This window comes from Pyrgilauda ruficollis, unplaced genomic scaffold (assembly GCF_017590135.1).
Source record: "Pyrgilauda ruficollis isolate IOZ18807 unplaced genomic scaffold, ASM1759013v1 scaffold9, whole genome shotgun sequence".
Lineage (NCBI taxonomy): Eukaryota > Metazoa > Chordata > Aves > Passeriformes > Passeridae > Pyrgilauda > Pyrgilauda ruficollis.
In genome coordinates, this window is record NW_024531043.1 from 9913283 (window position 1) to 9930532 (window position 17250).

General features: G+C 45.6%; 1 protein-coding gene across 6 annotated transcripts; it reads left to right on the forward strand.

Annotated features, from left to right (window-relative positions):
- Positions 1 to 6: 6 nt before the first annotated feature.
- Positions 7 to 17235, forward strand: SART3 (spliceosome associated factor 3, U4/U6 recycling protein). 6 transcript variants are annotated; one of them, XR_005956904.1, is made up of 20 exons: positions 7 to 605; positions 1103 to 1229; positions 1893 to 1997; positions 3460 to 3644; positions 4651 to 4756; positions 5458 to 5582; positions 5988 to 6143; positions 6940 to 7078; positions 7438 to 7545; positions 7938 to 8015; positions 8221 to 8279; positions 8720 to 8829; positions 9040 to 9152; positions 9643 to 9719; positions 10095 to 10260; positions 10981 to 11423; positions 12079 to 12231; positions 13323 to 13510; positions 14390 to 14731; positions 15998 to 17235. XR_005956904.1 is itself a non-coding variant. In XM_041488272.1 (19 exons), the coding sequence occupies exons 1-19, from the start codon at positions 438 to 440 to the stop codon at positions 14568 to 14570; spliced, it is 2787 nt and encodes a 928-aa protein (XP_041344206.1). In that variant the 5' UTR covers positions 7 to 437; the 3' UTR covers positions 14571 to 15444. The 6 variants fall into 6 exon arrangements, 3 of the variants coding, with proteins under 3 accessions (XP_041344206.1, XP_041344207.1, XP_041344208.1); XR_005956905.1 differs by lacking the exon at positions 15998 to 17235 and adding an exon at positions 15544 to 15791; XR_005956906.1 differs by lacking the exons at positions 14390 to 14731; positions 15998 to 17235 and adding an exon at positions 12696 to 12834 and having other exon boundaries at positions 13323 to 13450.
- The last annotated feature ends 15 nt before the right edge of the window (positions 17236 to 17250 follow it).

The window sequence follows — 17250 nt, forward strand, 5'->3', positions numbered from 1 at the left end:
GGACGGCGCGAGCGCTGGAGGCCGCGCTGCGGCTGAAACGATCCGTGAATAAATAAACGATGGGAACGGCCTTTCAGTCGCGTCGGGGTTTCCATCGCCACAGACGGCGCGTGTGCGGCACGCGGCGCCACACTCAACATGGCGGGCGAGCGGCGCCGCGCACGCCGCGGACCCTCTCGGAGGCCCCCTGATGGCCACACAGCGGGGTGCCCGAGGCGCTGCCTGCGCCACACACCAGAAGACAAAGGGGCGCGCCGCGACCGCACTCGGCTCAGCGCGGCCCCGGTGTGCGGGCGAGCGCGGGGCGGGGCGGGCTGAGGATCCCCATTTTTCCCGCCCGGTTCGGCCGGTGGTGGGGCGGAGCAGCGGGACGGGCGGCGCGAGGGCAGCCACGGCGGCCGGCCGAGCGCGGCGGGCGGCGAGCGGAGCTGCATAAGATGGCGGCGGCGGGAGCTGAGGCGGCGGCCGAGGAGGAGAAGCGGCTGCCGGAGGGAGACCCCGAGTCGGGCGGGGACTCGGACGATGAGGGCGACTCGGACTCGTCTGGGGACGGCGAGGATGAGGAGAAGGAGAACGAGGCCGAGATCCAGCGGCTGGAGGAGCAGGTGGGCCCGGCGGGGCAGCGGGTGTGGCGGGAACGGCGATAATCCGTGTCTGCCCCGGCACTTCGGTGCTGGGAGCTGTCAGGATGTGAATTCCCCTGCTCCTTGTGAGTTTCCTCCAGCTCGGGATATTGCGTGATTTTATGCCGTGAATGTTTGGAGTCGGAGATGGAAATGGACCAGCTTGGGATTTTTTTTGAGAGGGAAATAAGAGGGAAGTCATAGCAAGCAGTTCATTGGGAAACCTGAGCCGGCTGCCCGCGGGTTTTTATTGCCTTTAAAGAAATTAAAGCACAATTCTGTCTGGGAGCAGTGGCGGGACCGAGGGAGCGGCCGGGGCTGGGTTAAACCTGAAAGCTCTGCCTGGTCTGGCTCAGTGATCGCACCACGAGAATTGTCTTCTGTGTGAGATTTGTTTTGTGTGGTTTGTTCTCTGGCTTCTTCGCGTCCACCACTCAACACGGCTTTTAAAATTGATTTATTTTTATTTTTTTTTTAAGCTCTCCATCAATGCTTTTGACTACAACTGTCACTTGGATCTGATCAAGCTGCTCCGGCAGGAGGGAGAGCTGGTGAAGCTCCGCAGGGCTCGGCAGAAGATGAGCGAGCTCTTCCCCCTCACTGAAGGTACGGAGCTCTCCACAGGTGAAACATCGCCTGTGCAAGATGTTTCAGCAGTGAAATAAAAATATTTAGGCTAATTTTCAGCACACTCGATCGGGGAATGTGAGCCAGAGCTCAGCGAACTCCTGCTAAAAATGACATTTCACAGGCAGGCAGCAAAGAGAATTCCCTGCTTGTGGAAATTGTGGGTGCTTGAAGTGGGGATGTCTCTTTTTGCTCATAATTCAGAGGTGATGGACATACTGCAGAGGCTGGGGGATTTTATTCCTGGAAAGGGATGGAGAGGCCCTGGCACAGAGTGCCCAGGGAAGCTGTGGCTGTCTCTGGATCCCTGGAAGTGCTCAGGGCCAGGTTGGACAGGGCTTGGAGCAGCCTGGGATGGTGGAAGGTGTCCCTGCCCATGGCAGGGGTGGAATGGGATGATTTTCAAAGTCCTAAGAAATCCCAACTTCTCCCTTTAGTAAAAAGGTGCTTTTTTAGCACCAATTTAAAAAGTCTCCGCCCAACTTTTATTTGAAATTAATTAGGAATTGTGGAGGTTAAAATCCCTCTCTTTGTCTTGCTCCCCCTCTTTTGTTTTAAGTCTGTTGCTAAAAACTCACCAAGTGGACATTACTTATTATTTCTTAATATTAGTGATGTGTTCTAAATTTTTTTTCCTTCCAGAAATTTGGCTGGACTGGCTGAAGGATGAGATAAAAATGGCTTCAGAGATATCTGAGAGAGAGAAGGTTTATGAGCTGTTTGAAAGAGCTGTCAAAGATTACATCTGTAAGTCACCCAAAAATGCTCTAAAGTGGGTTTTGTTGCATCCACATTTGGCTTTGTAGGGAAGTCTCTTGCTTCTTTTATAATGAAGGGATTTGGTCAAAATTTCAAATTAATTTCTAAAATCTGAGTGTGAAGTGATGCAAGGGAAGGATGTGGTGTTTGGTCTCTCTATTCCTCAGCAGCTGCTGCAGCTGTAGCTTAAAATTTTGGGGATAAATCCCTGAATTCTTTGGGGATTGGGGTAAAGAGCTGGAAAAACAAAGCCTGAGGAAATGGAGGGAATCTGGAGGTAAATCCCCCTCAAAAGCTGTGTGCAGAATGTCACATCAGTCACGTGGTGTTGGTGATCCCTCAGGAAGAAGGAATGGAGGTGAAGAAGTGAGGAATTGTCCTCTGGATCTGCTGGATTGCATTTGGGGTTTGGAGGCACTTTCCCAGCCTGAGGGTCCCTAAATGGAATTTGGGGTTGGTGGGAGTGGTGCCAGGCTGTTCTCCCACCTCCCCTTCACCTGCAGGGTTCAGCTGCTTCAGGAGGTGCTGATCAGGGAAGTTCAGGAATTCAGAAAGAGCAGGAGGAGCTGCTTTTAATCTGAATTATTCCAGAGTGTCACAGCTCTGTGATCCCAGCTCAGGAAATGGGAATTTGCTGGAATTTGTGTGGTTTGTGTGGCAGAGGTGACAGGCAGGGCCAGTCCCTGTCAGCAGAACCACAGGAGTGACACCACTCAGGAGGAAACTGGGGCTGCTGCTGCTGAACCAGCAGCATAATACAATTCCCAAATATTTTAACTTTTTTTGCCTAAAAAAGAATATCACCACTTCTTTTTCTGTTTATATGCAGCACATCAGGCACGTGGGGAAGCAGAGCTGCATTTCTTTGTTAGTATTTTTGAAAAAAGTCAAATCACCTGTCTGCTGGATCAGGCCATGTCTCACAAACGGGATGGGACCCTGACTGGTTGCAGACTGAGGATTTATGTGCCTGTATCATACAAGCAAAAAGCAAGAGACACAGGAAAATAACAACATCCATGCAAATCCAGATGGCAGCTTATGCAAAGCCTTTTTCTACATATTCTTTGAACCATTAGCATAAAAGAGAAGGTGTAAAATCATTATACTCTAACCAATAAGAAAAGGACCCACGTGGGTTTAACATTAACTAAAGGACTTCTACAAACCTCAAACAATACACAATAATTCATTATTTAAGATTGAAACTTTTTCTGTCTTTGCAAAGCATATATCTAGAACTTCTCACATCTTGAACTGTCAATAAGTTCTTGTTCTTTCTCGTTCCTTATGATAAATTGTTTTTTAACTTCCTAGTTCTCCATGAGAAGGTTTAGAAATTTCCCAGCCTTTCTTATCTTTGCGTCTACTTTCTGAAGCCTTTTTGCACTTTCTAAACTCTTTTACCTTTTTATATTCCTACACACCTTGTTCTCCTAACCTTGTTTAGGTCCTGAGATTTGGCTGGAATATGCCCAGTATTCCATTGGAGGCATTGGGCAGGAAGGAGGCATCGAGAGGGTTCGCTCCATCTTCGAGCGGGCCCTGACGGCCGTGGGGCTGCACGTCACCAAGGGCACGGCCCTGTGGGAAGCCTACAGGGAATTTGAGAATGCCATCCTGGAAACAGCACAGGTGAGCTCATTCCACTTTGCTCCCATCCCAAAAAAAAGCTGTGGTGCAACTCCTGGAGTCACCTGGAGCTGTCTCCTCCCTGTCATGTCCCAGTTGTTTCTTCCCGGCTGTAAAAGCCAGCCCTGTGCTCCAGGAAAAACCATTCTGTGGGTTTGGCTGATGAAGTAAAGGATTTGTGTTTCTGTAAAATCCTAAAATCATCTCGAATCCAGGAGCAAAGTTTGGCTCTGCTGCTGTCTGAGGTGCCAAGAGCAGCTTTAAATTGAATGTTCCATTATTAAACAATGTTCTGTCGCTGTTTCTGCACAGAGTCAACAGAGTTTAAATTCCTAGACTGTTCAGCTTTTAACTCATTCATTATTCCACAATTTGTGGATGGGGGTGTTTTATCCACAGACTTTTGGATGAGGGTATTTTATCCCTGGACAGTACAGTTTGATATCTGCAAAAGTCACCTTTCCAAGATGGCCAGAATGGGAATATTTCCTTATTTTTGATAATTTGCTACATAAGAGATGGAGGCTTAAAGATGTCCCTGCTCATGGTGGCAGTGGGAACTATTTGATCTTTAAAGGTCCTTTTCAACCCCTAACAAAGGAGTAACAGGAGGATGTTCTTTCATTCCCAAACACAATTAAGGCTGGAAGTTTCAGATCCTCTCCCCACACCCCAGGGATTTACTGAAACCCTCTTTGGCAGCACAGTGGGGCTGTGAAATGGCACAGTCACCTGCTGCTTCCTTGTTCTCAGGTGATCATTTCCCCATGCTTGTGTCAGCTTTCAGTCAGGAATACTTTTCCCATTCATCCACCTTCCAAGGGCAGCAATTCCCAAGTTTTAGCTTTCCCAGCAGCGACTGAGATGCAGCTTGGCCCTGTGTGCACTTAAAGGATCACGTATTCACTTGGATCTCAGTTCCCTCAGCTCATAAACAATTCCCTCTCATGTCCATCAGCTGGGGCTGAAGGGAATGGATTAAATTTCCCTGTTTTTTTTTTGCTTGCAGCCAGCTCCTGGCAGCATTCCATCCCCGGAGCAGCAGCAGGTGCTGTGCAGCCAGCTCGAGAAGATCCACACGCTCTTCCGGCGCCAGCTGGGGATCCCACTGCTGGGTAAGGGCTGCAGTGCTGGGACACAGGGATCCAGGCATCAGGATTCTCCTGGCACAGCCACACCAAGTGCAGCTGGAGGTCTTGTGCTCTCTTGGATGAGGCACAGATCCCTCTGGATCAGGAATGTTCTGAGTTGTTGGAACTTGGGTCACCGGGTTGGGAGTTTGAGAATGGTTAAAGTAGAAGTAAGGAGCACAAAATGTGACTTAAAAATGAGGAGCTCAGCTGTGATTGCTGCATAAAATCCTTGGTAGGGAGTATCTGGCAGCTGGATTGTTGGAATTCTGCCTTCTTTAGTTCCTGCTTTAAACTCCTTGAGTCCCTTTTCTTGCTCATGGGAGAAAGTTAAGCACAGTTCTTTTGACTTCATTTCCATCTGGAAATAATTTGGGTTCTCTTTTCTCTAAAGCCTTGGGGAAAATTTTGCCACTTTGGTTTTCTAATTCCAGTTGAGCAGCTTTAATACAACTTGCCCTGAGTTTGTTATAGGGCACTATGTGAGATGAAATGTCAAAGCCTCTAAGGGTGCAGCAGTGTGACAGTAAGGACCAAAAGAGGATAAAAATTTAAATATTTGTTCCAAATAAATTATAAATATTACATAAATAAAAATATGAATTTGTCTTAGAACCGAACATAGGTTGAAATCTGAATTTTTAGTTTCATAAGTGCATTATTGATGGGATTTCATGTTTTAATAGACATGGAGGCTTCATATGCTGAATATGAAGAGTGGTCAGAAGAGCCCATTCCAGAAACAACAATAAAGAACTACAAAAAAGCTCTACAGCAGCTGGAGAAGTGTAAACCCTACGAGGAGGCACTGGTAATGCTGGCACCTTCCTTCAAACTAAGAGGGAATTGCTTTGGGGGGGATTTATTATTTTTCCAAATTTATTATTTTTCTAGTCCCCACCTGGGGGACTTTGTCAGCAATGGGAATACAGACAATTATATATTGGGAATGCTGGAAATTATGGGGTGAATTGAGTGTGCTAAGAGTGCAAATAAGGAATCTGGGTGTGTTTTCCAGTTTGGGTTAAGGGGAATAAACCCAGGATCTGACTGATTTCAGACCCATTCAGAGATGTATGAAAATCAACAGCTGCTGATACAGAGACAAATCTCTTGTGTGAAATCTTGCACAAGAGCTGCTCTGAGGAACAGCTGAACTGTTGGAGTCTTGCTTTGTTGAAGAGTTTGATGTTGTGTCTCCCTGGTTGTTTTCCAGCTGGGTGCTGAAACCCCAAAGCTGGCAGAATACCAAGCTTACATTGATTTTGAAATGAAAGCAGGTGACCCAGCTCGGATTCAGTTGATCTATGAGAGAGCTTTGGCTGAGAACTGCCTTGTCCCAGACCTCTGGGCACGCTACAACCAGTATTTGGTAAGGAAATAAACCCAGGAATGTTTTCAGATTTATTTTCCTGCCTTTACTTTTGTTTGTTTCTTTTTGATCTCAGTTGCTGATAAACAGCCATTAAGTTCTACCTCAGTCCTGTCCTGTAATGTGTAAATCTTCCAGAAACTGATTTTCACCTCACCTTTGGTTTCCTCCTGTTTTCAGGGATGTGTTTGTTCCTCTTGTGAGCATTTCTCACTTTTCTCTAGTTAGTTCTAGCTGTGTTTTCTCTGCAGAATAACAGGGTGTGGGCACTGAAGCAAACCCAGATGTTCAGCCTCTGTTTCCAGGGGGGTTGTTAGTGCAGTTTGAAGCTGATGCAGAGCTCCAGAGGCAGGACAGAAGGTGGCTGGATTAAGGGATCAGGGTGACTCCCTGCAGGAGCTTATCCAGACTCAGTTTTTCCATCATCTCTTTCTCTTCCCAGCTGGACACAGCAGGTTGCAGGTGGAGCAGCACCTCCACAAATAGGCTGGGTGTGCTCCTTCTTTGTATCCTTGACATTCTAGGAACATTGGGGATTCACTCAGTGCCTTTATTATATTTATGTCTTTGGCAGAAAACACTTCACTGGCCTGGTAGTTCTTTCCTGAGCGTGCTCTTCCTCACTGGAAGGTGTTCACTGGGTTTTTAGGAATACAGAATTTAAAATACTCACCTGAGCTTTTTAAATATAAAATGAAAATGCTGGGTTTTAGGTGTTGGCTCTTTATAAGCTGAGGTTTGTCTTGTGTGGTCTCTGGCTGACAGGAACTTCAGTTTTCTTGTGTGATTCTTTCAGGACAGGCAGCTGAAGGTGAAGGAATTGGTTTTATCTGCTCATGACCGCGCTGTCAGGAACTGCCCCTGGACTGTTGGGCTGTGGATTAGGTACCTGCTGGCCATGGAGAGGCACAGAGTTGAGCACAGCATCATTTCTGGTGAGGAAAGAACCAGCAATTGCAGTTCAGAGCTGCTCTCTGCCCTCCAAACAGCCTGGGATAAATGGGACTTGAAGGATCTGTTCTCATCCTGCCACGGGCTGCAGGTCCTGCAAGGGCAAAGCTGCTTTGGTTGAGCAGCTTCACCCTGAGCAAGCAATGAACAGCTTGGAATGAACATTGCTGAATTCAGCTGCCTTTAAATTCAATTCCTAAACCAGTGTATTGTGTAGGATTGTTTTTCCTGTCTTCCTAGAAACCAGTGGTGTTTGTGTAGATATTTCTTTGTGCTATCACTGCTACTTGCTCATTTTGACAGTATATGGGAAGTAACTGTTTTTTCCCCATTTTTCTTTCAGAAATGTTTGAAAAAGCTCTGAATGCAGGTTTTATTCAAGCAACAGACTATGTAGAGATCTGGCAGGCCTACCTGGATTACCTGAGGAGAAGGGTGGATTTTACACAAGGTCTGTATGATAAGTACAGAATAAATATCTATACTGGTTTTTTTTTTACTTCTTGGATATTACTTTTTTAAAGAAAATGAGCAGTATTTTCATATTTCACAAAAATTTTTGTTTGGCCAGTTAATGTCTATAAAAAATAGGAATTTGTTTCATTTGCTATTGCAAAAATGCCCTGCCTTATATTTTTGATACCTGATTTTTTAAATTATTTATGTAGTGAGTTTTACTTGTTATAAAATCATGAATTTAAGCAATAACAACAACGAGGAATAATAAATTTAATCTCCCCCTGCTACCCAATAAATTCATTGTGGGTGTTAAGGAGATGGTTTTATTGGATGGGAAATAAAAACTAAATTATTATTTTCAGATGTTTCTTTTCTTTCCTGCAGACTCCAGTAAGGAGCTGGAGGAGCTGCGCTCTGCGTTTGCACGAGCTGTGGAGTACTTGAAACAAGAAGTAGAAGAAAGTAAGTGAAATCATCTCAAGTAGTGTTTTCTCCTCTTCAAAATCATTCTTATAAGATCAGTTCTCCACACAGTGTTTGTCTTCAAGAATCTTGAACATTGCAGAAAGCTGCAGATCAAGATTTCATCTCCGTGTGGGACCTGTTTAATAAACACTTCTATTTCTGAGAGCCAAGTGCAACAAACAGCTCTTGTTTCTCTTCCTAGGGTTCAGTGAAAGTGGAGATCCATCCTGCACCATCATGCAGAACTGGGCAAGAGTTGAGGTGATGTTTCTCTCTGCTGTATTTAAGTTGCTGAACCTGATAAAATGGATTTAAAATAAAATGTTTTAACATTCCAACCATGGAATGCAGTCCTTTTCCAATCCATTTCTCCTCTTCCTAAACACAAACCAAGTTCTTAGTCTGGGGAGTTATTAGGTACATTCATCAAAACAAAAGGAAGAAATTCAGAAACAGCTCTCTAATTTATTTTATAATCACCAAAATCCAATGGATGTGGGAGCCAGAACCAAGACTAATGGGAGAGGTGTTCAGGGAAGGATTATTCGGTAGTAGGATTGTGTCAGGTGTTTATTTTTACCCCTGTAAGGCACAGATGTATCTTGCTGGGTCTGTTTGCAGCATCTGGGGGGTGTTTTTAGTTTGGGGTTAATGATGTTGAACAAATAATCCTGAAGGATATTTTGGATGCTCCGTTGCAGGCCCGCTTGTGTAACAACATGCAGAAAGCCAGGGAGCTCTGGGACAACATCATGACTAAAGGAAATGCCAAGTATGCCAACATGTGGCTGGAATATTACAACCTGGAAAGGTAGGAGCTTGGTTAATTCACTTTTTAGTTACCTCATCTGTGGGAGAAAACAGTTTAGAACAAATGGGTTTTGTTTGAGTTTACAAAACACCTTCGAGCTTCTTGGGGCGGCTCTGCTGTGGCTTCCAGGAGCTGGGGAAGGAGAGGGGAATGTTTGCATGGCTGGAACTGTGTGTGGTTTGTCCCCTCAGTGTCCTGTCCCTCCTGCAGGGCCCATGGGGACACCCAGCACTGCAGGAAGGCCCTGCACCGGGCAGTGCAGTGCACCAGCGACTACCCCGAGCACGTCTGCGAGGTGCTGCTCACCCTGGAGAGGATAGAAGGTACCTGGGCACTGCCAGGGGGTGGCTACGTGACAAAAGGTCACTGAGTGACAGGCAGGAGGTAATTAATTAAAGAAGGTAACTAAGTGACTGGCAGAAGGTAATTAATTACTGCATCTCTTAGCCTGGTTAGGCAGAGGTGGCACACAGGCTTTTGATCCTGTGTTTTGTGCTCCACTGAAGTCTCACTTTGCACTGCTGTCAAATCCACAGACAGCTCTTTTTTTCCTTGCTTTTCTGAAATCACTGGATTTTTCCATGCCTTTTTGGAGTCTTGCATTATGAATGAGAGGTTTCTGCTCTGCTTGGCTCTTTGGGTTTTTTTACCTTGCAGGCTAGTTGTTACAAGTAGAATTTTCATGTGTAATGTTAAATATGAACAGCAGGTGCCATGAACTCAGTGACTCTTATTTTTCCAGAATTGTATCTTTGAATTATGAGAAAGCTAAATAAAAGGCTTTTTAAAATTATTTTTAATTTTATCCTTTAGGAACACTGGAAGACTGGGATGCAGCTGTTCAGAAAACTGAGAACAGATTGGCTCGAGTGAATGAACAAAGAGCAAAGGTCTGAACTTTCTGTGAGCTACCAAAGCATTTTATACACCTAAATTAAATCCATGCTTCTCTGAATGTCACATTTTTAATGTGGCTTCCCCCCACATAAACCTGACATGCCTTCAAGCCCTAGAACTATTGATTTTTACTTTAAAACTATGATTAACAACCTCTTGCTGCTTTTTATCTTTCTCCTTTTGCCTGTTGGATGGCCACAAGAGTGATGTGCCCTCCAGGAAAGCTGTGAGAGCAAAGAATTGGGATGAGCTTTAAATGATGTCCCCATTAGTGCTGGGGTTACGAGAAAACCCTCTGGGCTCAGTGCTCTGGAAAATGCAATCTGCAGCCAGTGGGAGAAAAAAGAAATAAATCTTCTGTGTTTTAGGCTGCTGAGAAAGAAGCTGCTCTGGCAAAGCAGGAGGAGGAGAGAGCTGAGCAGAGAAAGCAAGCAAGGGCAGAGAAGAAAGCTTCCAAAAAAGCCAAAAAAACCAGGACTGGGGACAAGCGCAAAGCAGACGAGGATGACGAGGGTGAATGGGGACAAGAAGAAGGTAAAAATAAAATTAAATTGAAGCTTCAGAGCTCTGGCAACAGGGTTGTCTTGTGGTAGAGGGAGCTGAGGAATTGCCAGCACTGCTGTCTTTCCAGGGCTGCTTTCTCCTGGGAAGTGTTCAGTGTGGGAGTGAAATGCAAACAAGGCTAAATGGTTTTATACCAAGAGAAAAACAGGTTTATAAGAACTTCCAGAGTTTTCTTGGGGTTTCTTATTTTGGATATTGTGATTTTGGTTTTTTTCTTCCTTAATTTTCCTTTAAAGTAATTTTTTCTGACTCATCCTATGATACTGAGCCATTTGTCTAAATTGGGTTATTCAGAATTGTAGCAGCTTCTTGGAGGTGGGAACAGAAGACTTTAATAGGTTGTTGCCCCTGGGATTTTTGTGAGCTTTTAGATTTTTTTTTTTTAAATAAAGAACCATTAGACAAAGAAAAGAACATGAATCAGCAACTGTCAGTTATGACTGGCTGAAAAAAAGGAACAAATATTCCAGTTGCTTTCATCTAAAGCTGTCTTGGTGGAATAATCTGTTGTTATTTGTTCTTTAAAACCTGAGGGAGGTTTTTATGTGGTGTCTTTAAGACCTGTCATTGTATTTGTGCTTCCATGTGCCATTTCCAAGCTCCACAGTGGGGATGGAGGGCAGGGGAGTTTCAATGGGGAAGGAAATGGGGTAATTTCTTTCTAACAAGGCTTTCAATTCCATCAATCAGAGCTGCCCAGCAAGAGGTACAGGGGAGAGGGTGATGGAGTGCTCCCTGAAGAGGACATGGAAGTGGAGACTGGGCTCTTGGGGAGCAGTGAGAAGCCAGATGGCCCCGCAGCCCCAAAGGAAAAGGCGTCCACCAGCCGCAAGGACGCGCCCAAAGTTCTCCACGACAGCAGCAAGGATAAAGTCACTGTGTTTGTCAGCAACCTCTCCTACACCATGGCAGAGCCCGAGGCAAAGCTGAGGGAGCTTTTTGGGAGCTGTGGGGAGGTCGTGGAGATCCGAGCAGTGTTCAACAACAAGGGCACCTTCCGGGGCTACTGCTACGTGCAGTTCAGGGAGGAGGAGGCTGCTCGGCAGGCCCTGGCCTTGGATCGCACGGCCGTGGAGGGCAGGCCCATGTTTGTGTCTCCTTGTGTTGACAAGAACAAGAATCCTGACTTTAAGGTGAAGTTTTGGTGGTTCCTGTTTGACAGTGGATGTGGGGAAGGGAGTTGGTGGAATTTGTCCAATCGATTTATGTTGTGCTTCTTTAAACTCTTTTTTTTTTGGGACTTTTTGCATCTTGTTACTCTGCCAGACATCAGGATTGACATAATTTATTCAAGATTTGCAGAAATCTGCTGATCTGAGCAGTTTAGTTGTGGGACCTACCCAGGTTCAACCTCTGAAGTGCTTTCTTGGTCAGCATTTGTTACCCAATCCCCTGGCTGGGGATGTTCTGTACCAGAGCTCAGTTGTGTAATCGGGATTTCTGCATTCTGGAGTTCCTGCACAGAAAAATTCAATGTTCCCATAGTGACAGCTGAGTAAGAGGGCAGTATTATAAATACATTATTATAGGAATTGGGCTCTGATTCCTTCTGGATCCCTTCCAGCTCAGGATATGCTATGATTCTCAGTGTCTGCCCTCATTGGGAAGGGGTTTAGTAGCATTTAGTTGCAAGTCCTTGGTGTTTACATGCAAATATCTTCCAAAACACTACTCATGGCTTTGAGGCAGTTTTGGATCCCACAAACAGGAATTGCTTTTGGGGTGTGGAATTGAAATCCTTGGAATTTCTGGCTGGTTTGTGAACCAACATCCTTTTTGTTCCTCCAGGTGTTCAGGTACAGCACTACCCTGGAGAAACATAAACTCTTTATATCTGGTTTGCCATTTTCCTGCACTAAGGAGGAGCTGGAGGAGGTGTGTAAAGCCCATGGGAATGTGAAGGACATTCGACTGGTCACCAACAGAGCTGGAAAACCCAAGGTAGGCATCCTTACCACACTCCTGGTTTTAAGGAATCCTTCAAAAAGAAGCTTGTCATGGAGTCTGGAGACAAAAAATTTGGGTTGATTAAGTTGCCAGCCTGGTGTTGTATTATTACTTGTGGAAGAGCTTGGATTTATACAGTGTGCCTTTGTGCAGAAAACCAAAAGGAATTTTTCCAAAATACTTGTTAAATTGCATAAGAAAAACAGGATGGAGGGGGAAATGTTTATAACACTTTCAGTGTAGTAAAAACAGGCAACTCTGTAAAGGTTTGGTTTTTAAATAACTGGCTAAATGGGGTTTACCTGGTGCAACCAATTCTCATCCTCCTTTCCTCAATTTCCTGAGGCTTTTGTTCCTAACATCTGCTGCAGGAAGGGGTTTGCCAGTGAGAAATGAACGCCCTCTCTGACAGGGCTCATTATTTCCATCCCTGAATAAATGACTCCTTGTTAAATAAGGGATTCTGAACCAGCTGCTGCTCTGCCAAAACTCTGACACCTGGGCTGTGTCTGTGTGGTGGGTCCTGTCCACAGGGACATCCTGGGAATGGTGGACTTGGATTTAAGTTGAATTTTCTTGCCCTTTGCATCACCTCAGGTGAAGCTTCTGTTGTGTGCACACCTTGTAATGAGTGCTCTTGGGAACCCCAACTCTTGTTCTGAGCTTAGTTTGAGCTGGGATTGTGTGTAAACCACAAATAAATGTATTTTGGGAAAGTTATGTAAAACCTGATGCCTCTCCTATGAAACTGGATAATCCAAAAAATGCAGCTTAAGGCTTTGAATGTCATTTAAAAGAGTAACAACAGGGAGAGGTGATGCCCTTCTCTGTGTGAGCCTGCTGTGGTACTTCATTTTATTTCCTTTAATAGCTTTTTTGGAGTGGTTCTTTCCTTTTTTAATACCTTTTCCACACATTGAGGGCATCAGGAGTGAAAGGAAATACAGGTTTCTAAGGAGAATGATGATTGGGAGTGATGAACACTGGGACTGAGCCATGTTGAGTTTTCCTTCATTTACGAATTCCTCATCAGCTCTTACAGAAGCACTAAAACCTAATGTAGGTTCTTTCTTTCCTTAATTTAGGGCCTGGCTTATGTGGAATATGAGAATGAAGCCCAGGCCTCTCAGGCTGTGCTGAAGATGGATGGGCTGACAGTGAAGGACCACGTCATCAAGGTGATGATCAGCAACCCCCCGCTGCGGAAGCTTCCGGAGCGGCCCGAGCCCGGCAGGGCCTCCCTGCCCCTGGTACCACGGCACATCTATGGAGCGTGAGTGGGGCAGGGCTTGAGGGAGGGGTGCTGGCACTGCCTGGAAAGGAAATGCTGTGTTTCTGTATATGCTAAAGTTGAGGAATCTTAGCTGGAATATGGGGGCTTAGAAAAAAGAGGGGGAGGGTTTTTTATGTGGGCAAGTGGGAAGGGCTTCCCATTGCCAAAGGGCAGGGTTAGGTGGGATATTGGGAAGGAATCATTCCCTGTCAGGGTGGGGAGGCCTTGGCACAGGCTGCCCAGAGAAGCTGTGGCTGCCTCTGGATCCCTGGAAGTGTGCAAGGCCAAGTTAGACAGGGCTTGGAGCAACCTGGGCTAGTGGAAGGTGTCCCAGCCCATGGCAGGAGGTGTGAGTGAGTGATCTTCAAGGCCTCTTCCAAGCCATATCATTGTAGGATCCTGTGAATCTGAAAGAACATTTAAAAGGTACTGCACCATAAAAAAATGGGTTGTTGGATTGATGAGGAAAAGCAAATTTTTCCTCTTTACCCACAGAAACAGCTCTGTAGCAACGAGATCATGAGGCACTGGCCATCCCCTTGGGTCTGATGTTGGCACTGATCTCCAATAACCTCCACATCCTCTCCCTCTGAAGAAGCAGCCATTGTTCCTAATGAACATTAAAGCTGCTCCTTCATCTTTTAGTGCTCCTGTATTGGATGAGCCCTGTGGATAAACAGAGCTTCAGCCCTGGGGACTGTGGGGCAGTTGTCTGCCAGAACTCAGGGGTGCTTCAAAGACACCCCTGGAACACCCCCTGTTATCCCTGGAACAAATGACAGGAATGATATTGAAATGTGCATTCCTCATAGCACACAAGTCCTTATTGTTCCCCCAAGCTAAAAGAGTGTGTTTTAATGGGAATTTTTTCCCTTCCAGGCGAGGGAAGGGAAGGACACAGCTCTCCATGATGCCCCGGGCTCTGCAGCGTCAGAGCAACCCCGTGGCCAAGGCTGAGAATGGGATGGTCCAGAACTCACCAGCAGCGTCCTCTGACCCCCCTGCAGAACCCAAAAAGATGTCCAATGCTGATTTTGCCAAGATGCTCCTGAAAAAGTGAGCAGGGAGTGTGCACTCAGCGGGTCTGGTCCAATGTGAAATGCCTTTCTGGAAGCCATGTTGTGTCCTTAAGCTTTGCAAGGAGAGAACGCCCGTCCCAATCCCGTGTAAATACTGGACTGCTGCATTCCTCGGGATCAGTGGAGGATGGCACAAATCCAGGTGGTAGTTTTTTCGTGGTTTTTTTTTTTTTTCCCTCTAAGAGCAAAGAGTTACACTTTTGTTCTGGTAAAATGGCGTTAATGTGATCCCTCATATTGAGGGTAACGAGGGGGGAAGTATTTCCTGCACAGCTCGGATGCCACATGGAGTTTTTGGAGTACTTTCCAACGATTTTCTCTTTCATTGACGAATGAGATGCCATGGGAGGACCTCAGCAAGCTCCACTGGTCAGCTCAGATTGGGATTGCAGACATTCTCTCTGCCAACAGCCCCATTCTTCACCCAAACCCACGCACGCAGGGACTGTCATCTCCTTCCATGCAGAATCCAACAGCAGATGCTCCAACTTCACCACAATGGCCTCTTTTAGTATTGGGAGAGTTTCTATACATATGTGTGTATATGTAGATACACAGATATACATATATATGTATCCAGTTCCTGTTCTGTTCTAGTTGACCTGTTTTTTATATGGTGTATTTGTAAAGGACATTGAGATGATTCTTTTTAAGTGTCAGGAGCTGATCCTTAGGTGGTAATTTTTGTTTCCCATGAAGCTGGACGTGCTGTTGCTGAGGACCAGATTTTTTGGTTGTTTTTTGGTTGTTTTTCCTAGCTAGCTCATGTCTTTCTGCAGGTGGTTTCTGTATGGTTTTGTACAACTGTGAAGTGCAAGCTGACGTTTCTCGGTTTATTAAACTCAAGTTCTCAAAGGTTTTCTATAAATACTGTTGCTTTTGTTTAAATGTGGGTGTTGGAACTGCACTTCTCCTCTCACAGCTGGGTGATTAGTGATGTACCTCACCTCTCAGGTGTGCTCAGTGTCCCTCAGGCCTTGAAGCAGCTCATTCCATCTGCTCTGAATATCCTGAAATCACTTCAGTCATCACCTCAGACTTTCCAACAGTGGTGTGACCTTGCATAGAAGCATCCCTGCTTGTCAACTACCCTGGAAGTCACCACCCGGAGGGGTGGATGTGAGGGGGGACCCCAGCGCTGAGTTCACTTGGACAACACCAACACTGCTTCAAATAAACACTATTTTTCTGTGCTGATTTCACTTGGCTTTACTTTGAAATGATCACTCTGCTCATGTTGGCAGGTGGCTGAGGGAACCAGGATCTCTCCCATGGCCTCTCCTCCTCCACAACCACTTAGTTCACTGCAGCCAAGTGTGCTCTGAGAACAGCCTCTTCCAACCCAAGACTTTAATATTAAAATAGTTTATTAATCTGTTACTAAAATAACATTTTTTTCCCCCCACAGAGCTCTAAAGTGCATTATTTATACTCAGGTTGCACTACAAAAATAACATGCTTTGTAAGGACAGGACACCTTTCCTCCTGTATTGTCTGCTTTCCCTGGCAGCAGTGCTCAGAGAACTCCCAGTCTCATCCTGGTTTCTGCTTCTCTAAAACATGTCCTAAGCTCCCTGTCAGGTAAGAGAGAGTTAAAAGGGAAGAAAACTAAGCCTAGGACAACCTGGCAGCTTTTGTCAAGAGGTTAAATGCTCTAAACTGGGATTTTAAATTGAAGTTTTGTGAGCTTGGAGGTGGTGGGGTCAGTGATGCTGTTACAGACCTGGCAGGTTTGGGGTAGGGAGATCTGTGGGTACTTTTACCTTAAAAACCAAGGCAAAAGTGATTCTTTGAACTGCTCAGCAGCTCCAGGCACTGCACTGCCCCTGCAGCACACAGAGGCCTCGAGTGATTCTTGACACATTTATCAGAGCAATGACATGACCAGTGATTAATTTTGGAAGTTCCCTTACCCAGACTAAAAAAACTGAAGTTTTTGGCGAACTTCCTGTATGCATTCTTTCCAAACTGGCACAACTGGTGTCTCCTGGCTCTGCCTGATTTTTTTCTGCCCACAGTTCTGCAGACAAGCTCCTTCCAACCCTCCACTGAAATGTCTAAGGACAGTTGTTCTTTCCCAGGGTTCCTCTTGGCTGAGGTTTTCTGAGCCCTCCCTCAAGTAAGTCAGAGCTTTTCTCCTCTTGTTCCACTCCTATCACCTGTAATCCCAAACCAAACACTTCCCACTTGTACAAAACTCACCCCAGGAAAGGCAGCTGAAAGTAAACATGCAAAGTGCCACAGAAACAGAAATGGGAGGGGAAGAGATGCCTTTGGGCTGGAGTTCAGCCTCCTTCCTGCTCAGTACCTGTGTGACTGACACCAAAGTGTGGTGGACACAGCTGGGAGAGTGCTGTTCCTTCAGGGATGTGTTTTGGAGCTACAGGGAAGAGGCCACACAGAATCAGCTCAGTTTAGACTTCGCTGAGGTCAGACAGTAGAGAGACTGCCTGGGTGCAGGGTTGTGATTGAAGCAGCTCCTCAAAGCTTAATTTTAAGGAGAAATTCAATTTCAGTTCATTTTTTTGAGCCCTCTGACATCTCTCCCCACCTCCTTCCAGTGCACAGCCACCATCCCCAGTTCCGTTTGGCATCATGTATATAAATAAATTATATTAATTTAATCAAACTTAAATAAACAAAACACTCAAGCGACACCTC